At 39.8% G+C, this 26,511-nt stretch overlaps 1 protein-coding gene and 1 non-coding gene across 3 annotated transcripts in view; both read left to right on the top strand.

Moving 5' to 3' along the window:
- Positions 1–17,103: 17,103 nt before the first annotated feature.
- The window catches only part of BLMH (bleomycin hydrolase), a 46,840-nt gene continuing 37,432 nt past the window's right edge, over positions 17,104–26,511 (top strand). The window contains exons 1-6 of one of the 2 annotated variants that reach the window (XM_012740761.3): positions 17,104–17,350; positions 17,663–17,863; positions 21,247–21,356; positions 22,187–22,328; positions 22,864–22,952; positions 25,900–25,992. In XM_012740761.3, coding sequence (XP_012596215.2) covers positions 17,338–17,350; positions 17,663–17,863; positions 21,247–21,356; positions 22,187–22,328; positions 22,864–22,952; positions 25,900–25,992 — 648 coding nt within the window. In that variant the 5' untranslated portion in view covers positions 17,104–17,337. The remainder of the gene's footprint in view (positions 17,351–17,662; positions 17,864–21,246; positions 21,357–22,186; positions 22,329–22,863; positions 22,953–25,899; positions 25,993–26,511) is intronic. The other variant, XM_012740762.2, reaches the window with a different exon arrangement.
- Positions 21,962–22,068, top strand: LOC142862269 (U6 spliceosomal RNA). The gene has a single exon (XR_012913343.1). It is a non-coding gene; the product is annotated as a U6 spliceosomal RNA (small nuclear RNA).

The following is a 26,511-nucleotide window of genomic DNA, read 5'->3' on the forward strand; positions in this document are numbered from 1 at the left end:
AGGGACTGGCCAGTGTGTTCACTACAAATATCCTTTGCCTCTTTTTACATAGCTATATGCATAGACCTATCTGTAGTAATTATGTGTCAGCCTGTACTCCTCTCATTTATCCCAAGTTTAAATTGTAGCTCTTTTATTAATACAACTTATCTTTGACTTTCCCCACCTCCATTCTGTCTTCGTTTGTATCCCCATAAGAGTCTATGCTTCTCTTTCCTACACAACTGACGTGGGTTGTGGGGAGGGACAGCACTGGCCAGAATCACCTTTGACATCTCTTCTGTGCTCCTCCTCTAAACTTAGAAAAAAAATATTTTTTAATCTAATTTTGCAGTAGTTAAATGTGCCACAGCACAAGAGAGATCCGCTGTCAGACAGGTGGTAAAAAGCCCTTTATTGACATAGAAGCAAAAAAGAAGAAATGAGCAGAATGTCTGAAATCTCAACAGACTTGTTTCTAAAAAGAACAGACACAATCCTCGAGTTAGGCTCTTCTCGCTTCCTTGGAAACTTCAGCACAGAATGGACAGAGAGAGAGAAACACCGCGGAAGACTGTGGGGTTACATATTTCTCTGTTTTCTTCGAGGTCAGCACAGTTTTGTGGGGAATCCTCCATAGCATGTCTCTCATTTGAGATTTCTCAAAGTAGGATCTGGAAGCCTGTGAAAATGCTGTAAGGATAAAATAAGAGAATTGTGAAAAATCTGAAAGCTTAGACGATGAAGTGGAAGCCATGAGACTGTAAAGAAAAAAACATATCTCAGGCAATGGTGGGTTGGGAGAGTTTAAAATAGAAAAGGAAACAGGAAGAACTTGCATATCAAATTGGACTTGGAACCAGAAGCCCTGAGTTCCAATCTTGACTCTGTTGTCTTGGGCAAGTCCTTTTCTCCAGTCTTTTGGGCTTCTGGAAAATGAGGAAGTTGGATTAGGAGATCATTAAAGCACCTATTAGCTTGAAAATTCTGTGATGCTCAAAAGATTCCCATGTAGATTAATTAAATGCTGGAAAGAATTAGCAAGAAAGACTGAAAATGTAACCCTTTTGCCCCACCTAGTAGAATTATGAATCAGCTTTGTTCTGGGACATATAACAATCCTGGAGAATGACAGGTCATCAGAAAAGAGTTTCTTCACCCTTATAAACTACAGTGGCCTTGTACATTAGCACAGTAAAGGAACATTAGTTTTAACAGAGCACAGCAATATCACAAATGGTTATTGTGTTTCTTTTCGCCTCAAAGTTTGGAAAAAAACAGAGCCTATATTAAAAACTATATCTCTTATTAACTCTAAAATCTTAAGTGATCCTGTCTTAAAAGAACATGAAATTCCAGGACTTAAAGGGGAAGTCCACTTCTCTACCTGCTATGAGATACCTGAAATTCCAACATTCATTCTTCTGGCTTTGACCCTTAGGACTACAGACACCAGTGGAGAAATGACAAAACCAGTGGCTCCCTTCTCAACCTTTCCACCAATAAGGAGAGCTCTTATTATTATTTCTTTCTCCATCTTGGGCCCCATTTTTCAAGGAACTGGTCTATCAAACAAACTTTATTTATTAAATAATAGTCATCTATTTTCCCAATTTTTAAAATATTTCTCCATGGTACCTTCTTGTAGTCTGAGCTTCTTTTATAACAACACAATTACCCAGTTGATATAATTCCACCTAAAAGAAAAGAAATCTGGTGCTTTAGCTAACCTGTGCAGTCTTTGAGAGGTTAACAATATAATCATTGCTATTATGCTTTTTGAATCATTGAAAAAAAAGTTTACAGACCTCCTTCCCCACCAATTTACCCCTGTCTTTACCACCATCATGGCTACCATCCTGGACCTATTGGCCAGGGATTATAAACTCAAATTCTTACAGGTGTCAAGCAAATCAATGAGTGAAGCAGGCTAGAAGCAAAACAATAGGGAGTGGTAGTGACTGTGGCAGACAGAGAACATATGCATGTCTAAAAGAAGGCTGATAGTTACCATCAGGGACAGATCTTCTGATTCTTTAAGAAAAGTCAGAAATCTGCTTTTTTATGTGTAATTCTCCTGATTTTAAAATGTTTTGTTTGTCTGTTTTACTCCTGAATGTCTAGGAGAAGAAGGATCTTGTTACCCCAGTATATGCCATTCTCTGCAGATAGGTTATAACCCAGTGTTGACTTGAGCTTTCATTGTCTCATGGAGATTTTTATAAAACAGCTCTGGTAATTGTCACTCATAGCTTTCTCCCTCCCAGAGATCGGGAACCAAGTCAGAGGACAGTTAGTTATACTGTGCTGAGGACTTTACCTGCATCCTTTGACCCTATAAACAACCCTATGAAATAGTCGTGATTGTCCCAACTTTGAAGATGAAGTTACCTGGGCTCAGAATGCTTAACTAATATATAGAGAGTGATTAAGCTGAGATTCACACCCACGCCTAACCAAAGCCCGGAGACACTAGAATAAGGGAGACAGTATCACAGAAGGGGCAAAGGTTGAATAATAAAAACATCATCTCTCTCATAAAATGCCAAGAGTGCCACTGGTATCAATCCTACTTCTAATGACCTGTAGAGAATTCATTTTAGTAAATAAAGGGAATTTACAGTAATCTTAGTTGGAGAGCCTTTTGAAAATGTTCCAACACTCCTTGAGTTAATTTGCGATACCCTGGAGTGTCACAGGACTGGAGCTGAGAATTGCTGCCCTAAATATTTGCTTGTCCTTCTGGTGACCAAGTATTATTCTTTGTTAAAAGGTTTTTGCATAAATCATTTCTTATCCCTGCAAGAACCCTTAAAAGGTAAGTATTGGAATCTCCATTTTATAGGTAAGGGAATAAAATGGAGGATTAGAGAAACAAAAACAACTTGCTTAAAGTGACACAATTAGCATGAGGTAGAGGGGAGATTCAAACCCAGGTCTGTCTGGCCCCATAGTCCACACTCCTTCCTCTGCACTGCAGGGTCCTGAGGCAAAGGGGTGAGGATAAAGGTACTTGAACATGGCTGAGAGCCTCTTACTGCTTCAAGGGCCTGGGAATTGTCGCAGAGATGATTAGCATTCATTGAATATCCTTGTGCCCTTCACACTTCCCTGCCCCCTTGCCAGGAGGGAGTCCGTGAGACTTGTTCTAGTCGACAGACTATGAATAGAATCATGGAGTCACTTCTGGGCAAAGCAAGGTTCTTTAGGTTCTTTCTTCCCCTGACGTGGCAACTGTGGAGAGATGTCAGAGCGTCTGTCAGCCTGGGGTTCCGAATAACTCTGTGAAGAAATAGACCCTTTGTGTTCAACCACTAGATTTTAGGGTGAATTTGTTGCTGCAGCCTAGCTTAGTCTATTCTGACTAATTCAGGTATTTTCATTACAATAAGGACGCAGGAGAAAGTTTCATCTAGTTTAATAAAATAACGCTTAATTTTAGGCGCAAGCTCCTTAATAACCCCCATCCCTCTCCCACCATAGACTCTGAGTCATATAAAATGCTGAATAACCTGAAACAAATCCATACTTTTCCCTTTGAATAGACTTAACATCTATTGACAACACATCTTTGAGGGAACAGGGCAGCAATAGTGCAAGCAAGAATAAAATTAATTCGTCTCGTTTTATTTTTAAAAAATCCAAATTACACTTAATCTCATGCCAGAGACTACAAAGTGGTGGTCCCCAACTTTTTTGGCACCAGGGACTGGTTTCATGGAAGACAATTTTTCCATGGAGGGGGAACAGAACTGAGACGGTGATGCGAGCAACGAGGAGTGGCTGTAAATGCAGATGAAGCTTCCCTCACTCCCCCGCAGCTCACCTCCTGCTGTGTGGTTGCCCCCCCCCCTAAGTTTCATGGAAGACAATTTATCTATGAAAGTGGGGAGGTGGTTATAGGGGGTGGAGCCTGGTCCCTAACAGGCTGAGGACCAGGGGCTGGGAACCACAGCTATAGAGGACAAAATTGATATATTAATCACATTTCTTAACACTTAGGTAATCTTTCCTCAAGAGCCTATCTTTGCAACATCAAGGTTGTCACCTAGTAAACAACTTACGTCATGGGTCATTCTTACATACCTAATGCTGGAAAACATGGAAGACACTATTGCGAATTTACAAAAAAAGTGAGTTCTCGAATATTTTATATATATGCACACACGTTTCTTTATATATTTCTTATATATGAAGAAAAAAAATAGAAAATCTGGAGTTCCTGCCAACATATGCCTCCAGTAAAATGTTGCTGTGGAAACTTGTGGATTATTTGTCCTTATTTCTTCTGACACTCTTGATAGCAACACTAGTGTTAGCCTCTGTTTAGTTTATAGTTAGTAATAACAATCTCCTACATTTTTGTGTTACCTCATAGTTTATAAAACATTTCTACACAAATCTTGTTTGGTCCTCACAGCCACTCTGTGAGATACGTAATGCTAACATTATTTATGATTTGCCACACTGGAGATACTAAAGTTCAGAAAGTTTGTGATTTGTCCAAGGTCACACAGCTAGTAAGAAGGGTGACTTTTTCCATCACCCTGCCTTTTGGCCCTAAGTAAGTACTACAATTATTCTTGGTTTGGTAGAGGACAATCATTCAGCCCTTTTGCCTCATAGGTGGTCACTGTATGACAGGAGAAGTGGCGACAGGAGATGAAAAATTAAACGATCTTACGCAAATACCAATTGTTTCCATTGGGTATTGTTAGGAATTGTCAAAGTTGAGTTCTCTGAGTTCCCTGAAGTATATGGCATCATATAACAATAGTTACTCTCCTACAAGCATTTACCTTTTACTGTCCTAAGCTCTTTAAATATATCACAACTCACTTAATCCTCATAACAATCACAGAACAAGGGTCCTACTTTTATCATACCCATTTTACAGGGGAGAAAACTGAGGCACAGAGGATTTAAGTCATGAGTCCTGGGTCACACAGCTTCTTAGTGGCTAAATCAAGAGTTGCTCCAAGATAGTATGGCTCTTGGGTCTTTAACCACTAGGCTAAATGGCTTCTTACATTAAGAATTACTATTTATATGGTACTTCCTATATGCCAGGAACACACATTTATAGACTCATTTAATCCCCATTATTAACATACTTAACATTTTAATTCAAATAGAAAGCAGATACAGAAAGATGGGGGGGGGGAGAATGGGGAGAGGGGAAAGGGGAGTGAGAGAGAGAGAGAGAGAAAGAGAAACAACTTAAAGTGCCTGTGAGAGGCCTGCCATCCTGCTCAAAGAGCACAAGAACATCTTCCCTGAAGTGAGAGGAGAAGGAGAATCAGCTTCCTTGGGCCGTCCTAGTTCTGCCACGGCTCTCTAAGGGTAAGCATCTCATGTGCAGAAGATAAGTCTAGTGTTCAAGAATTTGCATTTTTCTTATAACGTGGCCCCTAAACATAAGCCAACTACCTCATTCGGCTCTCAACCAAAGAAACAGCACTGTCTTTCCATACTGGAATAAAAACTTTCTCTGTCGTGCTTACTAAGTGGAAGTATTTGGGTCTCTGATATGATTGACATCTTAAAAAAATTTAATGATAATGAAACAACTCTTAGGAGGCCGCACTACTTCTTTGTATCATTTTGCAAACCATGTACCTTTCGAAAAAGATTCTCAGCCCGAAACAGGCCATTTTCACGCCAGCTGTCATGTGAAGAGTCTATAGGCAGCTCAAGGGCATCATTAAACAGTTCCACCAAAGAGAATATAAACATTGTCGCTGCTAAAAAAAATCAGTGTTGAATTCCTGAAATGACTTTATAGTTATGGTACTTCATAAAAGTGTTTAATAACAAACTTGGCTTACTTGGAAATTACCAGCCTAAAGGACTTTGCCCCGGTTTGAGATGTGGTTATGTTTGTTTTTAAGAAAATATCTAAGAATTTATGAACAAGTTCACATTTCAGCTAAAGATTCACAACCTCCTTTGATCACTCTAAATGTAAGGATAATGGTTTTATGATTCCACAATGCTATCCATCATTTAATTAAGGCTTGTATTACTGATTCCTTTTTTGTCCTATTCAGTGGTCATCGTTATTTTCTACCTACATCAGACAGATTAAAATGGCCAATGTGAAAACTTAACAGCTGCGAAAACATGTCCCTAAAAAAACCTTTAGGATTATGTTCCATTAACCATCCACAAATGGTTGCTATGTGGCAATTTGTAAAATCGCATACAATAACACTCAGTAATTTATAAATCTGCAGATTTATTGTTTAGACTGGCGTGTGTAAAGTACTTGAGTTTCAAAGTGTTTTCACTTACATTATATCTTTCGATCCTTAGGCTTATAGAGTCTAAGTTCTTAGTCTCTGGAATCAGACTACCTGGGTTTATATTTTGACTCTACCACTTTACTGGCTGTGTGATGATGTGCAAGTTACCTAATCTCTTTGTTCTTGCATTTCCTCTTCTATAAAAATGGGGATAGTAATAGAATCTACCTCCTGACTTATGGTTATTGTGAAGATTAAATGAGCTAAGACTTGTACGGAACACAGAACAATGCCTCTGGCATAGGAAGCACACAGTACCTTTTAGCTACTATAGCCAGCTACAGTTATTATTATCCACCCCACTTTTCAGAAGAGGAAACAGACTCAGAGATTAAAGGACTGTATATGCCTATAAATCCCAGAGCTAGGACTTAAAACCGGGTCTAATGGATTTCAAACTTTGGCCTCTTTTCCTAACCTCATGCTGCCTTTCTTATTTAATGTAAGAAAACAGGTTTTCTAATTAAGGATTTTTAGGAGAAAAAAAAATTCTTACTTTCTTTTCCTGTCCTAAAAAGAGAGACCATTTTTTTCACCCAATTTCAGGGTGAGATTCATGTTATCTTTTTTTTTAGTCTTCATGTCCTACTGTGAATGTGTTCAGTTTTACTTCTGTCTGATGAATCATTCTTGTTGGAACAAGGAAGAAAATTAAAGGAAAGAAAAATAAGATAAGAATCAAAAATGGAAATTGGCTGAGAAAATATTACAAAGGATATGCATTGGAAAAGGTGAAATTAAGTCACCATTTCCTGCATGTTAACTTAATTTTTGAGATTTTTGTGCTTTGTCTCAAGAAAAGCCTCTGAAAAGAGGATAACACCATAATTATTATACTTAAATATTAGCTTTACATAGTAAGAAATGTAGTTCATAAACAAAAGAAGACTTAAAGAAAGTTCTGCTTTTGCAGCTTTAAGTAAAGCCAGTCTAACGGCATTCCTAAAAGGAAACCAAGATCTATGGTCTCCAATGGTATTTATTTATTATTTTCTCTCAGTTCCAATTTCTCCTGTTTTCTCTCGGTCATGTTCTCTTCCATTTGCCCTTTTTTTCCTTTTATTTTTATCCTAAATGTTCTGTACTTCAACAAAATGTAGCTTTTGGTGATTGTGGGTGATGGGTTAGTAGTGGGTGATCTCCTCTCCCCTTCCCTCCCCTCCTCTCCCCTTCCCTCCCCTGACAGTGTCTCACTCTGTCACCCAGGCTGGAGTGCAGTGGCACAATTATAGCTCACTGCAATCTTGAACTCCTGGGCTCAAGCAATCCTCTCACCTCTCAGCCTCCCAATTAGCTGGAACTACAAGTGTGTGTGCCACCACGCCAAGATAATTTTTCTTATTTTTTGTAGACTGCGTCTGGATATGTTGCCTGGGCTGGTCTCTAACTCCTGGCCTTAAGCAATCGTAACCCCTTCTGAGGCCTCCTGAGTAGCTAGAATTACAGGAACAGTTAGGTGATAGTTTCTTAAAGAGTGGTTAATGCAAAGATAAGCATTTTCAGGGTAGCCCAACTAGGACCTCCTTATAACTAGATCCTCACAGATCAGTGCCTTATTTTATTGTTCTTCACAAGAATCTTCCTTTCTCCCTGGCAGAAGGAAAGAAAGATGGAGGCAGTTCCCCTGCGTCTTTCAGGATAAAGTCTCAACTCCTCAGTGGACCCAGGGGACTGTCCTTTGGCCACTGCCCTCTCTCTCCATAGTTGTACCTACGCTCAAGTCTTCAGTTTCCAAACAGAGAATTGCTGCCTTAAGATTCTTGCATAAGCTGTTATCTCCAACCAGAATTCCTTTTCCCCAGCCATTATTCACTTGACAAACTCTTAATTGGGCAAAACTCAGATGATCTGCCATCTTTTCCAAGAAGCATTCCCTGAAGCTCCCAGTCTGACTTAGGAATTCCTCCCCCATGTTCCACATGATGACATGCAAACCTCTACCACAGCACAAGGGGAAGGGTTCAGGTTAGGGTTAGGGTGATCAACATCCACAATACAGCCCATATTTATCCACTTAACATCGCCACCGCTGCCTTCTTAATCTAGGTCACCCTTCACCTCTTGCCTGGACACATTATAGTCTCCTAACAGATATCCTGCTTACTTACATTCCTCCCTCTCTTTAGTCCATCATTTACACTGCAGTCACAGTGACCTTTACAGGAAGAAATGTTCTATGCATCCAAAAATATAGATAATGTATAAAATTAGACACAACAAATACAGTGTAAGGAACACCCATGTACCCAACACCACTTAAGAAACAGAAAACTAATATCTTTGAAACTCACAGTCTCTGCTCCACAAAAATCACTATCTTGATTTTGGTGTTTAATATTTCCTTATTAAAAGAAAAATTCTTTTACCACTTATGTATTTCTAAACAATACATTATTTAATTTCAATTGTTTTTGAACTTCTGATAAAAAGCTGCATCCTGTTTGCTTTGCAATTGGCTTTCCACACTCAACATTGTTTCTGAAATTCATCCATGTAGATTATCACTTCTGTGCATAATATGCCATTGTATGAATATATCACAATTTATATAAATTTCTGTTGATGAACTGTTAGGCTTTTTTGAGGTTCTATGCAATCATAAGGAATGCTAAAATCAACAGTTTTGACCATGGCTCCTAGTGTACATATGCAAGGATTTCTCTAGGGAAGTGTTGTCCAAAAGAACTTACCGTGTTGATGAAATGTTCTGTATCTGTTCTGTCTGATATGATCCTCCAACCATGTGTGGCTTTTAAGCATTTGGAATGGGACTACTACAATTGAAAAATTAAATTTTTAATCTTATTTATTTATTTTTAGAGGCAGGGTCTCACTCTGTTGTCCAGGCTGGAGTACAGTGGCAAAATCATACATAGTTCACTGTAATCTTGAACTCCTGGGCTCAAGTGATCCTCCTACCTCAGCCTCCCAAGTAGCTAGGACCACAGGTGGGCACCACCATACCCAGATAATTTTTCATATTTTTCATAGAGATGAGGTCTTACTATATATGACTTGAGGTCTTTTAACTCCTGGTCTCAAGCTCTTCTCTCACCTTGGCCTCCCAAAGCACTAGGACTATAGGTGTGAGCCACTGCGCCCTGGCCTAAATTTTAAATTTTAATTAATTTAAATTTAAATAGTCACTGGCAGTTAGTGGCTACCACATTGGACCTATAAGTACACACAAGGAGAAGTACAGTTCTAGAAGTACACATAAGAATAGAGTTGTTGGATTATAGAGTATATGCATCTTAAACTTTATAAAATATTGACAAATGCTTTCTAAAAGTGGTGATATTAATTTGTACTTCCACCTGCAGTACACAAAAATTGTCAACAGTGTTTTTAAATATCTGCCTTTAAAACTTTTGCCTACCTAGGTATAAAATGGCATCTTGCTTCAGTTTTAATTTGCATTTCCATCATTAATATTTATTTGACATTTATGCTTTCTATTTTGTGAAATGCCTATTTAGGTCTGTTGTCCCTTTTACTAATGGGTTGTTTGTTTTTTCCCTATTGATATTTAGGAGTTATTTATATTTTTTTAATATTATTTTCTTCTAATTAAGAATGTTGCAACTATCTACAAAGGTATCCTTAAAAACATAAACCAAATCCTGTTCTTAAAACTCTACAATGGCTTCCCATCGCACTTAGAATAAAATCTAAGCTTCTTCCTATGGTGCAGTAAGTGTTTTATGTCAACTCTCAACACCTGTCCCACCGCTGCAGCACTTAGGAGAGGCAATGCAGTTTGGGGAATTGACCAATGCACTAGGGATATATAAGGGCAAGCCATTCCCTAGCCAATGGTTGGTTCAGGAAGAGGCACATGACCTCATTTTGGACAATAAAATGCAGGGAGAGATTTACTGAAAGATTCTGGGAAAGTTGGTCCTCGCTCTTAGGAAAGAGTAAGTAAAAGCCAGACTTTTTCCATTGGACTCAAAAGAGGAAGCATGAGGAGAGCTAGCCCAATGATGACTCTAACACTGTGAGTGCAGATTATAGTGCTGGAAAGAAATTAAGTTCCTTATGACTTTGCTGAGCACTGTTTCTTTCTTTTTCTTTTGTTGTTTTTCTTTTTTTGAGACAGGGTCTTGCTCTATTGCCTGGGTTACAGTGCAGTGGCAACCTCAAACTCCTGGGGCCTCCCAAGTAGCTGGGACTACAGGCACAGCCCACCACCCCTGGATAATTTTAATTTTTGTAGAGATGGGGTCTCTCTATGTTGCCCAGGCTGATCTCCAACTCCTGGCCTCAACGATCCTCTCACCTTGGTCTCCCAAATTGCTAGGATTACAGGTGTGAGCCATGGTACCTAGCAGCCAGCACTGCTATTTTCTATCCTAAGGACCTTTCTTTTTTTTGAGACAGAGTCTTGCTTTGTTGCCCAGGCTAGAGTGAGTGCCGTGGCATTAGCCTAGCTCACAGCAACCTCAAACTCCTGGGCTCAAGCAATCCTGCTGCCTCAGCCTCCTGAGTAGCTGGGAATACAGGCATGTGCCATCATGCCCGGCTAATTTTTTCTATATATATTAGTTGGCCAATTAATTTCTTCCTATTTATAGTAGAAACGGGGTCTTGCTCTTCCTCAGGCTGGTTTCGAACTCCTGACCTCAAGCAATCCGTCCGCCTTGGCCTCCCAGAGTGCTAGGATTACAGGTGTGAGCCACCGCGCCCAGCCTCCAAAGGCCCTTGCACTTGCTTTTTCCTCCCCTTGCAACTTTCTCCCATAGATCCTCACAAAGCCAAATCGTTAAGGTCATTCAGTCTCAGCCCAAATGGCCACCACCTCAGGCCTTTTATGTCACTGCTACCCCTGGCCAGTCACTACACTATCATATCATCCTATTGTCTTGTCTTTTCTTTCTCTTTTTTTTTTTTTTTTAGATAGAGTCTCACTCTCTCACCTGAGCTAGAGTGCGGGGGCATCATCATAGCTCACTGCAACCTCAAACTCCTGGGCTCAAGCGATTCTCCTGCCTCAGCCCCCCAAGTAGCTGGGAGGATGGGCGTGCACCACCATGTCTGCCTAATTTTTGTATTTTTAGTAGAGACAGGGTCTTGCTCTTGCTCAGACTGGTCTTGAACTCCTGAGTTCAAGCAATTCTCTGGCCTTGGCCTCCCAAAGTGCTAGGATTACAGGCATGAGCCAATGCTCCCAGCTGTTTATTTTCTTTATATCCTTATTTAAAATTATCCACATTTGTTTATTGTCTGTCTGCCCCATTAGAATGTAAGCACCAGGAAGGAGGGAACTTGTCTTTCTGGTTTTCCTGTGTATTTCCGTGTCCAATACAGTGCCTGGCACATAGTAATGCTCCATGAATATTTTTCGTATTAATCAAAAATAACAATTAGTTTTGTTGTTAATTTTCCCCATTAGATTGAAGCTCCTTGAGGTCAGGAACTAAAATGTTCTTCATTTTTTGTATATCAAGTGCTTAGTACAGTTGCTGCCAAATAGGTGTTCAATAAGAGGTAGAACAAATGAATGAAAGAGAGAGAGAGAGAGAGAGAGAAATTTGAGAGAAATATAATGCCAACCTATTGCCTTTTTGAGCAATATAATTTGAAGTTGATTTTTTCCCATTTTTCTCAGTGACTATGGGGGGATTTTATGGATATATTAATATCCCCATGAGTAAAGGAAGCATGCTCTTCAAAGCACTTCACAATCTGACTGTAAGCCATCTTTTCAACCTCATTTTTTAACTTCCTGTATGCCTTCTTTCCCCTGACCATTTACTCCTCATTCCTGACACACCAAATTCTAGAACAGCTGGAATTTTATGAAAGGGATACATTCCTGAAACCTTCACACAAAATTTAAAACTTCCATAATTCAAGACTGTTTTTCTCACAGCAATAAATGTAAATTTATTGAAGGGAAGATACTATTTTTCTAGCTAAAATGGCTCCGCCATGTGGCAATAGCACAAACAGTTTCTTATTCACTTTAGCACCACTGCCAGCTTTGAAAATATGCGATTCCTGACAAATGTTAAATATTGTAAGGGCTTCATATTGCTTCAAGTTGTGTGCATATAGCAAGGTGTTATTAATGGTTTATAATGGACTATTTCAAAATTGTATAATTCAAATACTCATAAAACTTGACCAGATGTTCTCATCGTTCCTAAATCACACTCAAAGCCATTCATGCCTCTGCCTTTGCATATGCTCTCTCCTCTGCCTGGAATATTCTGTGAATTGCTAGCACCTAGAACAGTGACTGGCAGAAATGTTATAGCCAGAGGCAGGAACAATATTTCAGGTATAACAACATTGAAGCGTATTAGATAGTATTAAAAAAAAAAACAGACATACTTTACAACTAACGTTGAATATGCTGAAACACCTAAAATCCGAATCTGAAGTTCTTTGGGCTGAGGGAGGGGAGACAAGGGTTGGGTTAAGCCCACATGGAATTCAGGAGTGGCAGGGAAGGTAGAAGTCCTAAAACTGCCAGATCGTCTGGACTCAAATGGGTGCATGCCACATTCTGGAGAAATCATAGTGAAGGGATGTAGGATTCTTCAGGCCCAGAAAGTCCCAGGATCCTGTATCTCAAAGCATTAGCAGGGTTAGGTCCTGCTGGCTTTGTTCATCCCAGGGAGGCAGAAATTATGGGGTTAATGGGATGAGGGTGGAAGGGGAAAGATAATCCTCCCAGACTCCTGCTGAGGTCACTCTATTATCAGGGGTTGTAGAATTCAAATATCTGTAGGCAATAAACATAAATGAGTAAAGTAAGCTAGATATAAAGAAAATTATATGGCCCCCCTGGATCTATTATTTTTTTCACTTTTTTATTGTTTTTTGGGGGAGGGGTAGAAACTATAAAACCCGACAGACAAATTATAAAAGAGCTGTAACACTTGCTTTTACACTTCTGATGGAAAAATGACTATCATGGGAAACCAATAATATTTTCAAGAGAACCTGGCTACTCAGACTTGTATATAAAACTCCACAATGGTAAATATTGGCTCAAAATTTTTTTTTTCCAATGCCGTAACAACTGGTATGGCTCAAAATTTTTAAATCACTCTGCAGGCCAAACAAAACACACAGGAGCTGAATTTGGGTCAGTAGACCGCCAATCTGTGAACTTTGAAGTTTACTATCAGAGCTGGTGAAATATCAGGAGGCTTTTTGACCAAGGCAAATCTTGGAGTTAGGGCAATACTTACAGGTGACTGAGTTTCATAAAATTTCAGAATGTTTGTTTTGGATTCTAGTCCAGACTTTCAATCAACATAAAATCTGGTCTTTTCCATAAAAATAGAAGCAGTTGACCAACACATGTCAAAGATTGGTGGACAGCAAAGGAGGTGCCATGGGGTGGAGAATTTGCCTTGAGGCTGGGCCTGTTTGCTTTAACTGGGTGGAACCCCATGGACGCAAGAAGCAGAAGGCATATCTGCAATGGCACTCTGCCACCCTGGGTAGAGTGTGGTGACATCATCATAGCTCACTGCAGACTCAAACTCCTGAGCTCAAGAGATCCTCCCACCTCGGCCTCCCAGTGTGCTAGGATTACAGGCATGAGCCATCACACCAGCCCTCTTTTCTTATATTATGGATTTCACACTAGAATTCTGTTTCTGGTTGCTTTGTCCCATGGTGTCACTAGGCCTACAACATTCCTTCTGGCTGGAGTTTGAGGGATAGGTCCTAAGAATTTTATTTTTGGAAAAATATCTTCCTGGGTGGGTCATTTGGGGTGGACCCCCTGAGAAACCAGTTTTATTCTGTACCTCCTCTCTGTGCCCACATGGGGGCTGAGTGCATGGGTGTAAGTTGCTGGGTGGCAAGGTGATACTAAGGGTGCCACCCTGACAATGAGGACAGAGTAGGAGACCTAGCAAGACATGATGATAGGAATCTCAGGGAATGGGTGGGGAAATATGATATAATCACCGGCATGAAAAGGGTGGCAGTAGCTGTAAAACTGGTCCCCTCCACCTTCTCAGTGATTCTATCTCCTTCTCTTCCTGAGCAATTGTACCCTCTCCAAGATATATTTAATCTCTCATCTTTACTGGCTCCTTCCTTTCATCTTCCAGTAGACGTAAGTTTTCTGCTTCTCCTCAAACAGCTTCCCTAACATTTGCCTCCCTCTTAACTCACAGTAATGTGGCTTCTGCCCATTCTGCCCTTCCACTGAAACTGCCCTCTCTAAGGTTGCCTCTGACTCTGTTGTCAAACCCAATCTTACTTGACTTTTGCAACTTTTAGTACCATTTATCATCTTTTCCTTGCATTCCTGGGATTCCAGGACATAACTGCCCAGGTCCTTTCCTACTTCTCTGACTGCTGTTTTCCTGCTGGCTCCTCTGTCTTCACCCCAACTTTTAAATGTTACTGTTTCTAGAGTTAATGCAACCCCCATATGGCATCCTTGTAAGAAGTAGTGAAAGGTACATCATACTCTCTCAATCGGGCACAGCCCTGGGCCGGGGTGCCTGGCTTGCCAAGCACAGCCTGGATTGGATTTCAGCCCCTACTCACCACATTCAGCTTAGTGCCCCTGTGCTGTGAACGTGGGGTGCTATCCTTGGTCTTCATCTCTTTCTTGCTCGATCCTCTTTCCCTCTGCAACCTTACTAACTTTCATGGTTCCAACCCTAACCTAACCTATTTCATACCTAATCTGTACACATCTTTTCATCTACCTCCTGGACTTCTCTTCCTGGGTGTCCCATGGGTACCCCAGACTTGCCACAGTGCAAACTGAGTTCAGATCTGCACACTTGTATACTCCCAAAGATGCCTGTTTTTCTGCATTCCCTATCTTGGTTCATGACATCACCTTCCATCCTCTCATTAACTGATAACTTCAAGATTATCTATGCCTCTTCCCTCTCCATAATTTAAGGTTTTTACAATCTTCTACGTGCACTACTGGAAAACCTTCTAATTAGTTTCCCAATCTCCAGAATTGCTCCTCTCCAAATTACCCTCTCTCTTGCCATCAGATTTTTCTTTACACAGACCACAGAATATTTCTCCTTAGTTTAAAAACCTATTTTGGCTTCTAATTAACCATAAGGTGTAGCATATAAAATGCTTCATATACTGGCCCAAACCTACCTTTCCAATCCTACCCCTTGTCTCTGATCCCAACTCGTTCCTTACTCTTAACCACATCAGACTATGATGCAGTTTCTTGAATATGACTTTGCCATGTGCTTTAATGTTTCTGTGCCTTTGCTGGTGTCTTGAATGTCCTTCTGTTCTTTGCCTTGTAAAATCCCATCCACTCTTATTATACTCACCTGTCACCTCTTTTTTCAGGCACCCTCTGGCCCTAATTCACAGCTCTCTCTTCACTGCTTCTATAGCACTATGGGTATGCTGGTACAGAGGGTATTGTCCAAAAGTTGTTTTGTATCTCTTTTCCACTACATTATGAGTTTCTTTCTTTCTTTCTTTCTTTTTTTTTAAAGGCTAGAAGAGTGAAGCAGTGGGGGTGGACAAGGAAACATTATGTGTTTCTCAAGGGCAAGATTAAGCTTTGTTAGTCTCCTTATCATCAGCTTGTCCAGTACCTGGTATATGGTAGATATTGAATAAAAATTTATGGTTTGGATTGGGCAGGATGCTTGAACATCATTTTGTGAAAAGACCAACAGTGATTTCTTTCAGTGTAATTTTCAACTGGTTATTCTTCTTCAGTATTGAAAGAATCTTAGACTAGAAGGATTAATGGACCCCAATTAAGATAGTTGCTATGTCATATCCCCAATCTTTAGCTAACTTTTTCTAGAGACACAGAGACTGTGATTTTTCAAATGATTAGTGCCTGAGTATGGGTTTTTCCAGGATGATTTTCAACCTAAGACCTAGATTCTAGGTTCCACAAAAATCTGTTTTGAATAGCAGAGACAGGGTTTCAGTGTTAAAGCAGATAAATAAATACGTTATTTGTTTTATCACCTATGGGTTCCATCCCAGTATCTCACTAAAGGTTAAGATTGCAGGGCACGAAAAACAATATTAACAAAAACCAAGGTTTTAGCAATCTCAAAACCTTGGAAAACTGCTGCGTTATCTTGAAAGCCTAGAAGGGGAGCATCATTTACAGGTTTTGTAGAAAGCCTGACAAAATAGCATTGACACGTAAGATTGACCCCTGTCGTTCCCCTTAGTTACACCCTACAGCGCACACTGAGCTACGGAGGAGACACTGGCGGACTCCATGAAGCCCAGATGGGCAGTTTTCATGAAATGAGCAGATGTCTATTTGTAGAACTGTGGTAGTAGCTTCTGAGTGGGTGGGAAAGAGCTTAGTTCCAATTCCCTCTCAAATACAGGAATCTGGATCTGACTAGACTCCAAGCAACAAGTTGCCATTGAAAGTGCAGTGACTGGTCAGCAAAGGATGCCTATAGGAAGAACCTTTGGGTGCATTTCTTGTGACTTATCAACCCACCCTAAGTCCCGTGCTTATTAATTATGGGGCCCCTCAGCTTCTCCTTTCCGCCTTGAGCCCCCTTTGGCTTCTCAAAAGGCTAATGAGGTCAATTCCCCGATGCTAGAGTATTCGGGGTCGAGGCCCAGTACGGAATCCGCAGGCTGCCGCCCCGGCCGGGACCTGATCTCTGGGAGGGCGCCCGCATGGCCAGGAAGCGGGATTACAGATGGCCGAGGGCCCTGGCGCCGCCCGGGCTGACGGTGGGCAGCGCAGGGCGGCCACGAGGCTGGGAACTGGGTCCGGAGCGGCCTGGGGACGCGCCCGGGCGGGGGCGCCGGCAGCACCCAGCACGTCACCTAGGCCGCCCCCGTCGGCCCTCCCCCGGGCGGGGCCAGCCCCGACGGCGCTGACTCAGCAACGCGAGGGGGGAGTTTTGTCCCTCCGCGGACCCCGTTTCTCTTGGCTTCAGCTTCCCCGCCACCACTGAGCCGGTTTCCTTTTTCCGGCGCTCCGGGTGCCAGAGTCAGGTCCGGCCACCTAGGCAGCAAGCCTCAGTGCAACCCCGGCCCTCGCCTGAGGACCCCGAATACTACCGTTACCCCGCCGGGCATCGTGGGCGCCATGAACAACGCGGGTGAGGCGCGGCTGTTCCCCGCCGAGGCTCTGCCAGGGTCCTCTCTGGAGGAGCTCAGCGGCACCCGTGAGGCCCGGCAGCGTCGGGAAGGCCGGGGGCTGGGGCTAGGGGCGATGGCTGGGATGGAGCTTTCTGGGCCGGCTGGAGCGGCCTGGAGGGAGACTGCTTCTTGGAGGAGGACGCCCGTAAAGGGCTTCCCCGGTGCAGTGGTCACCTCAGGATGCGCTTAAGAAGTTGGACCCGGGATATGGGAGTCCTGTATCAGCCCTCTTCAGCCTCTTTTTGGTGTTAAAATCTTGTTTGGTCTCCCAGCAGGACTGAATTCGGAGAAGGTAGCTGCCCTGATTCAGAAACTGAATTGCGACTCCCAGTTCGTACTTGCTCAGAATGTCGGGACTACTCACGACCTTCTGGACATCTGTCTGAAGAGAGCAACGGTACAGGGTACTCAGCATGTGTTCCAGCATGTTGTGCCTCAGGAGGGCAAGCCTGTCACCAACCAGAAGAGCTCAGGTGAGGTCTCAAACTTCTTGCATACTTTATTTGAACTTCTTGACACCGTCCCATTTTGGTGTCTTACTTAAGAATGGTGTTAGGGGAACAGATTTGTACTGAAAGAACTTGTAGTAAATTCCTAGAGAATAGGCATGGGTAAAAGTAGTTCTAGGAACATTACCCGCATGGCTTATTAACACATTTGGTTTGGGTACTGAAGTGACAAGTCCATGATCATATGTTTGAGTGTAATTAACTATATTCTGGCCTGATGTTAAGTGATTGTAGCCCATGGCTTGCAGGTGTATGCTCGTGATCACAAAACAGAATGCAAAAATGTTCATACCCTAGAAGACTCCCCAGAGTTGCCCTGAAGGCCATATGCAAATGTATGAAACAGAAGAGACATAATGTAATTATATCAAAATGTCATCAAATGTAGCTTTTAAATATGCTTCTTGGTTACAAGTAAAGCTAATGTGCTCATGGGCTCAGTTCCCACCAATAGACCAGTTTGTAATACAGAAAAAAATCCAATTCCCATGCCTTTTTGGTCAAGAAGTCTTGTTTTGCTATCTACTATCTAGCACCATTGTCAGAAAAACAGCTACAGTGAAAGATTGGTTATCCAGGATAAATATGAAGAGAACATTGTCACAACAAAATTGTACTAAAAGGATTTTTGAAAGTTTTTATCCATTTAAAAACTATTCCCACTCTGTATTGACAGAAAGCACATAAGAGCCAGTCAGAACTCACAAAGTATACATTTAACAAGTGTATATTTTATTGTATGTACATTATACCTTAAGAAAGTTGATTTTGAATTTTTAAGGAAAAAAGTCAAGATCTTACAATAATTAATGTTTTGCTATAGAGGAAAAGTGCTTGGGTTGGTATAGGCTCTCAGGCTATGAATGATTCCATTAGTAATGTCATAGTGGTCCTACAGAATTTGTACTGCATTGACCTCTTAGAGAAAAGCCTGGAAATGCTAATTTGGAACAGGTCAGGTCTTATACATTCTGTAGTGTCACTTTTATTTACAAAAAAATCCAAATAGCACTTGGGCTATGTAGTTTATTTCCATCCAGTTTCCACATTAACAGTTCATCCAGATTTCCTTTACTAGAAATATATAGTGTACAGAAGAGAGGTGGCATACAGATAAACCTAAGGTAAAGATGAGCAGTACTGAGGCATTAGCAACTTTTCCAAAGACACTATAGTTACTTATTTTACACTTTTTTTCTTGTTACAAAGTTATTCCTGTTCAAGGTAGAATATTTGCAAAACACCAAGTGAATATTTTCTGTATTATCCTTCAGGTCTCTCTGTGTGTGTGTGTGTTCAATATGGGTTGATACCTTACACATTGTTAGGTAATCTACCTACCTTTTTCACTTACCAAAATATTGTGAATATATTTTCGTATCAGTAAAAAATTATACCTAAATGTAAGTAAAGGCTTTTCTCTGTGAATTTTCCTTCAGAAAAGAGAATTACCCTGTATTTAAGGCCTTACAAAAACCCTCATAATGGGCACTCTCAGTTATTTTGAAGTAGAAGTACAATTTAGAAAAGACGTTACTCTGAAATAATCACAAATCTATGCTAGTTTTGGATGCTTATGGAGATCATTTGTTTGAATCAGTTTTTTTAAAAGGGGAGAAATTTGAACATGGTGTATTCCTAGGACATGACCACATATGGAAATGTTGGCTATCATTGTAAATAGGCCTTTTAAAGATCACTTAAATCAGTACTGGAAGTGGTGACATTGTGGAGTTTGTGATTATATACTTACAGGACAAATGAAGCATCTGATTGTATAGTTGGTGCATGGCATGAAATTTTCAGGGACAGCAAAATGCATGGATTCAAAACATTGCTATGACTCAAACATACTGAATGGAAAAAAGACATGTTCTGATTCAAAGAGTGGATCTAAGGATGGCAGGTTGCATTTGAAGAGTATAAATCAGTGTGAAAATGAAATGTAAAAGTAGGAAAAACAGTGCTTCTAAATCAATTTTTTTATGTTAACATGATTTTAAATATCTGTATATATTTAAATTACTAAATTAAATATTATAGGTAGACAGTCTACTGTTTCATCTATATCTTTAAGTGTGTACATAATTCAGTTAGCCAAATGCCTCGCTTTTTTTTTTTTTTTTTGACTTATCACTATGAGAATGGAGGACTAATTTAAGTTCACCCTATAATGAAGCATATACTGTATATTCCAGATTAAAAGACAGGGACTTTATAAAGCTTTTGCTAGGTATTGCCAAATCATACGCAGGAATTTTGTACCTATTTAGATCCCTATATAGAATGATAACAATGTTTTTTTCCCCATGTCCTTGGCAATATTGGGCATTATCAATTAAAAAAAATGTCTCCCCACTTACTAGGTGTCTTTTATGATGAGATTGAAAAAAATGTTTCTTTGCCATTTATGTCTTTTTTGGCCACTGAATGATCTATTTGTGATCTCTGGTCATGTTTTTCTAGCAGTTTTTTTTTTCTAATGTGATTTTCTTAGGTGATTTGTAATGGATCCTTTTTTGTTTATTTATTTTTATTTTAGAAACACGGTCTTACTCTTTTGCCCAGGCTGGAGCATAGTGACATAATTGTAGCTCACTGTAACCTCGAAGTTCTAGGCTCAAGCAATCCTCCCTCCTCAGCCTCTTGACTGGCTAGAACTAGTGTATGCCACCATGCTTGGCTAATTTAAAAAATTTTTTTGTAGAGATGGGGTCTCACTGTGTTTCCCTGGCTGGTCTTGAACTCCTGGCCTCATGTGATTCTCCTGCCTCAGCCTCCCAAAGCACTAGAGTTATAGGCATGAGCCACCATACCCAGCCCTGTTATGGCCTCTTATGTGATATGTGAAGGGATTTTTTTTTTTTTGAAGCAGGGTCTCACTCTGCCCCCCAGGCTAGAGTGCAGTGATGTCATTATAACCCACTGCAACCTTAAACTCCTGGGCTCAAGCCAATCCTCCTGCCTCAGCCTCCTGAGTAGCTAGAACTCCAGGCATGCACTACCACACCTGGCTTATCTTTTTTAATTTTATTTTTTGTACAGATGAGGTCTCGCTATGTGGCTTAGGTTGGTCTCAAACTCCTGACTTCAGGCAGTTGCCTTAGCCTCCCAAAATGCTAGCAACCATGGCTGGCCAAATTTTTATTTATTTGTTAAAGATGTTAGCTTTACATATATATATTGCAAATAGTAATTATTATCTTTTTGTTTTGTTTTGTTCTTAATCTTTCTGCTCTTTCTGATTTAGTCTTGAATTATCCAAATCTTGTCACGGGTTCATTGTTGGAGCAATGTAATCTATGTGAACACTCATCATAATTTCTTGATCTGCTTTTTTATTTCAGGGCGATGCTGGATCTTTTCTTGTCTGAATGTTATGAGACTTCCATTCATGAAAAAATTAAATATTGAAGAATTTGAGTTTAGTCAGTCTTACCTGTTTTTCTGGGACAAGGTATGGGACTGATCTGGCAAGATTCTTTCTGTTTCCATATCAACCTTAGTAGGGACGGTAGAGGTATCTTCATTTCTTGCTTTTCCAGTTGTAGTCTGTCCTTTCATTATAGGTGAGACACCTTTTATTCTGATTTCCAAAGTCTCAAAAATTGACTCTTTTCAAAGGTAGAACTGCTTTTGGTTGGTAGGTGGCTACTTTTTACAATGAAGTAATAAGTCTACTGACTCACCTTACTGCTTGCTTGTTTCTTTATTTAAAATTTAAAATTTTATTTACAATAATTTCCCTTTTTAGCATCTTTATTTAGGTTATTTAGTCTTTTCTAGAACCTACCCTTCTCTGGTAGTACTTGTCTGAAAATCAGCAAATAATTTTATTTCATTTTTTAATGTTTCAAATGTATATTACATAAGTGTCCATTAGATGTTTATTGATTGAAGACTAAATATCAGGTTTTGTTTTAGTATCGGAATGTATGCACTGTATACATATATATAATATATTGAAGTATACACACAGGTATAAGAAGAAACTTTAAATATTCTTATGAAGCCAAATACTCATATTTAATTATCAATTTTAATTTAAAAATATCTATTATGGTGTTTGTTTCATCATCACTTATACCAAAATTGGAATGATACAGAGATTATTAGCATGGCTCCTATACAAGGATGACATGCAAATTTGTGAAGTGTTTCATAGTTTAAAAAAGAAAAAAACACTATTATGTTGAGCCCATGGTAATTCCATGACTCTCATTCTGTCAACAATGTCAGTAAGTTTATTGACTCTCTTTTCCTTTAATTTTATTTAATTTCCTTTAGGTTGAACGCTGTTATTTCTTCTTGAATGCTTTTGTGGACACAGCCCAGAAAAAGGAGCCTGAGGATGGGAGGCTGGTGCAGTTTTTGCTTACGAACCCTGCAAATGATGGTGGGCAATGGGATATGCTTGTCAATATTGTTGGTAAGAGCCTTTCTTTAATGGAATTGAAACTCCACATGATTGAGCAAGGCTCTGTAGTTAGGTGTAGGCTGTTTCTTTGGTGGATAGAAGGATATATAGTTAGCTCTAAGAACCTTTATTTCACATGCCTTTCTTAAATGAGAGGAATAAGGAGATAGGTACTGTAAAGGGTGGGTTGGAGAAGAAAAGATAGTACTAAATAGAAGTAACTTTACATTAAAAAGCTCATCTCCTGTCCATTGACATAATCAAGAAACATTAAAACTGTAAACATTTCATAATGTCTTCATTCAAAACATTGTCTTTTGTGGAAACCCCATCATGCTGAGCACTTAACAAAGTATGATGAATAAAAGGAGTAGAATTAATTCTAAGAGAGAGAAATATGCACATTAGAAACCTGTTTAATAATATGAAGTATAAGATTTTCTGAATTAAAATTTCCTACTTTTTAAAGCAGGTGCTATTTTTGCCAAGATTTCTAAATCTAGAGTACATTTTACCTTATTGAACACTAACATTTGTTTTCTTTTAGAAAAATATGGTGTTGTCCCTAAGAAATGCTTCCCTGAATCTTATACAACAGAGGCAACCAGAAGGATGAATGATATTCTGAATCACAAGGTACAGTATATGGAGCAGGGTGGAATTGAGTTTACCATACTTACCTTAAAACTTCTGTCCAGGCTTGGTGGCTCATGCCTGTAATCCTAGTACTTTGGGAGGCCAAGGCAGGAGGATCGCTTGAAACCAGGAGTTTAAGACTAACCTGAGCAACATAGTGAGACCCTGTCTTTTCAAAAAATATAAAACCTAGTCAGGTGTCGTGGCATTCACCTGTAGACCCAGCTATTTGGGAGGCTGAGGCAGGAGGATTGGCTTGAGCCCAGGAGTTTGGGGTTGTGTTAACAAACCTACAAGGTTGACCTCAATGTTGTTGCCACACAGAAGGCCAATTACTGAGACAACAAGCATTGTTGAGGAAGAAAGGATTTATTGTAGAAGACACATCTCCTTGAAGTGGGAGGTTATGAACTCAAATTTGCTTCTCCAACTGACAAGGTCAGGAGGTTTTCTTGGAGGTGAAATGAATAATGTGAGAGGTGTGAGCATCATTACATCATTACATGGAGTTCTATATATCATGATATGGAGTTTAGGAGCATGCAGTGAGGAATCATGCTAGTACATATGTTCCATGATCAAAAAATGGCTTTAAGTCCCTCCCAGGGTGGGGATTTTAGTATTATAATGAACTAGGAGTTAATATTGGTCATTTTTTTTAGCCTTGTGAGCAAGCTCAGTAGATCTTTGGGTGCAATCTGTGGTAGAGTATCACTTAAATTATCTTCTCCAGAGAAACAAGTGGTATGAAGCTTTGTAGTTATCTTGTGGCTCCAAGCAGGTTTCTCATTTCTAGGAAAGAAATTCAAAAGAGAATTCATTAATGCAACAGAAAGTTACAAAGTTCTGGTCAGCAAATATTACTGGTCTGGGAACTTGAAAGATAAGAGAACTAAAAAAAAAAACTATTGAAGTTTTTTTGTTTATGAAGCCGGTTACAGTTGCAGTGAGCTATGATGACACCACTGCACTGTAGCATGGGTGACAGAATAAAATGCTGTCTCAAAAAGAAAAACCAAAAAACTTCTGATTTTTTTTTTTAAAGGAATTCCTGGGTATTTCAGTGTACACAGTTTATGTACAAGATAGCTACTGATGTCAATGTCTGTCAAAAGCAATTTAGCTACATATTAACCTTAAAAATAATTGAAAGTAAAGGTTTTTTTCTTTTAAAAAACTTCTATTTTTATTTTGGTTGATTTTCATGTTTTCTTAGGAGTACTCAGGAAAGTTCGTTCCATACCCAATTAATATGGGTCATGAACACTGAATACTGTGTCTCTCACATTGTTCTAGTATTGATGGGCTTATGCACTAGTAAAATGCTAGTGCACTTATGCACTAGTAAAATCAAAAAGAAGTATTTGGGCCGAACACGGTGGCTCTCGCCTGTAATCCTAGCACTCTGGTAGGCCGAGGTAGGAGGATTGCTCAAGGTCAGGAGTTTGAAACCGGCCTGAGCAAGAGTGAGACCCTGTCTCTACTAAAAATAGAAATAAATTAATTGGCCAACTAAAAATATATAGGAAAAAAATTAGCCGAGCATGGTGGCACATGCCTGTAGTCCCAGCTACTCAGGGGGCTGAGGCAGAAGGATTGCTTGAGCCCAGGAGTTTGAGGTTGCTGTGAGCTAGGCTGATGCTATGGCACTCTAGCCTGGGCAACAGAGTGAGACTCTGTCTCAAAAAAAAAGAAGTATTTGCAAGACTCCCTCAAAGAGTATGCTGCATGCTGAGACTTCCTCAGGCCACATCAATGTTGTTTATCCACCCACTAAATGTTTGAAGTAGTCACTGAACTGCTTTTTATTGTTTCAGTTATCTTAATGAATCATTCTTCTTTACATAACCCATTTTCCCAAGGAGAATTATAAATCTTACAGGATGCTGCTCTGCTGGCCAGGCTTCTTTTTTGATAACTTGGAGTTGCCAGGATCTACTGTGGGGCTAAAATTGAATTTGTCATTCCTGGAAAAAAAGATTACATTTTAAAATAAAGTATCGATGTGTTTCCCCCATATTAGAAGCAGGTTATTTTCTACCCTGAAAACTCGGGAAATTTTTATCCAAAGGCTAAAAGATAATTAATAGTATAGCGTTGGATTCCTTTTTTTTTTTTTTCTGAGACAGGGTCTTGGTCCGTCTCCCAGGCTTGAGTGCAGTGGCATGATCATAGCTCACTGCAACCTCAAACTCACAGGCTCAAGCAATCATCCTGGCTCACCCTCCCAAGTAGCTAGGACTACAGGCAAGCACTGCCACACCTGACTAATTTTTTTAAATGTTTTGTAGAGACAGAGTCTTGCTATGTTGCTCAGGCTGGTCACAAATTCCTGAGCTCAAGCGATCCTCCTGCCTCAGCCTCCCAAAGTGCTAGGATTACAAGTGTGAGCTACCATGTCGGTCCTGGATTCCATTTTGAGTGGGAGCAAGGTCCTCTTTAGCACTGTGGTTAAATTTCAGACTCACCTTTATCTTGGGCATCTCTTAAAATTGAAAGCAACAAAAATGAAAACTATATTGGGGGTTGGCATAACTGTAGTCATAGTGATTTGGCAAAGAAGTAGTGGACAACTATGAAAATTCTAAATAAAAATCTGTTATAGTGACTTAGTGGCATAATCATTTTGTCTCCTGCTTTTTCTAAGAGTGGTAGGCATCATAAGATCAGATGTTTTCCCTGTGTCCGGGCACATAATGTCACATTTGCAGAGCAAGAGCAGTTCCATTTAGTATTCTTTGGGAATAATCTATATTTTTTCTCCTTATGAAAATATCTTTATGCATTAAAGTGGACTAGTTCGGGAAAAACACATCTTTGCTTTCATGAACTTTGTCATGGGTCTTGGCTGAGTTATACTTCAAAATAGAACTAGCATTGATCTGTTAGGCTCATTTACAATTGAATTTGGGTAACTATTGGAGTGCTGAATATGTTTCTGTCATAGATGAGAGAATTCTGTATACGACTGCGGAATCTCGTACACAGCGGAGCGACCAAAGGAGAAATCTCAGCCACACAGGATATCATGATGGAGGAGGTAATGGCAATTATTTCAATTTTTTGTGACCCTTCTCAAGAACTCTCAGAATATTCCCATCTGTTAAACGATTCCTATTAAATGAGTAGGAAGCATAGTCATTGTAATAAATGTTTAATTGAATTGAAAGTTACTTATTTTACAGAGCTGAAAAAACTGAACTTTAAATTCTTTTCCATTTTTGTCTAAGACTTATACTTAGGTTTTCTGATTTCTATTTTAGTGGTTTATATAATCAGTGTTTTAATCATTTCATAAATATTGATCACCTTCTATGAGTTTGGTTTTGGAGAAACAAAGGTGAAAAAGGCATAGTCTCTGCTCTCAAGGAGCTCAGTCTTTTAGAAAAAGAAAACACATGTATAATTATAAATCCTGTGCTGGGTGTGTAAAAAATGAACTGGTGGTCATTGAGAACGGAATGATTGATTCATAGAGCTAAAGATTACATAAGGAAGACGTTTGAACCAGCTCTTGAAAGAGCAGCAGGAATGTATCAGGCAGGTAAAAGGGAAGACC

This window comes from Microcebus murinus, chromosome 18 (genome assembly GCF_040939455.1).
Source record: "Microcebus murinus isolate Inina chromosome 18, M.murinus_Inina_mat1.0, whole genome shotgun sequence".
NCBI classification, from domain to species: Eukaryota; Metazoa; Chordata; class Mammalia; order Primates; family Cheirogaleidae; genus Microcebus; species Microcebus murinus.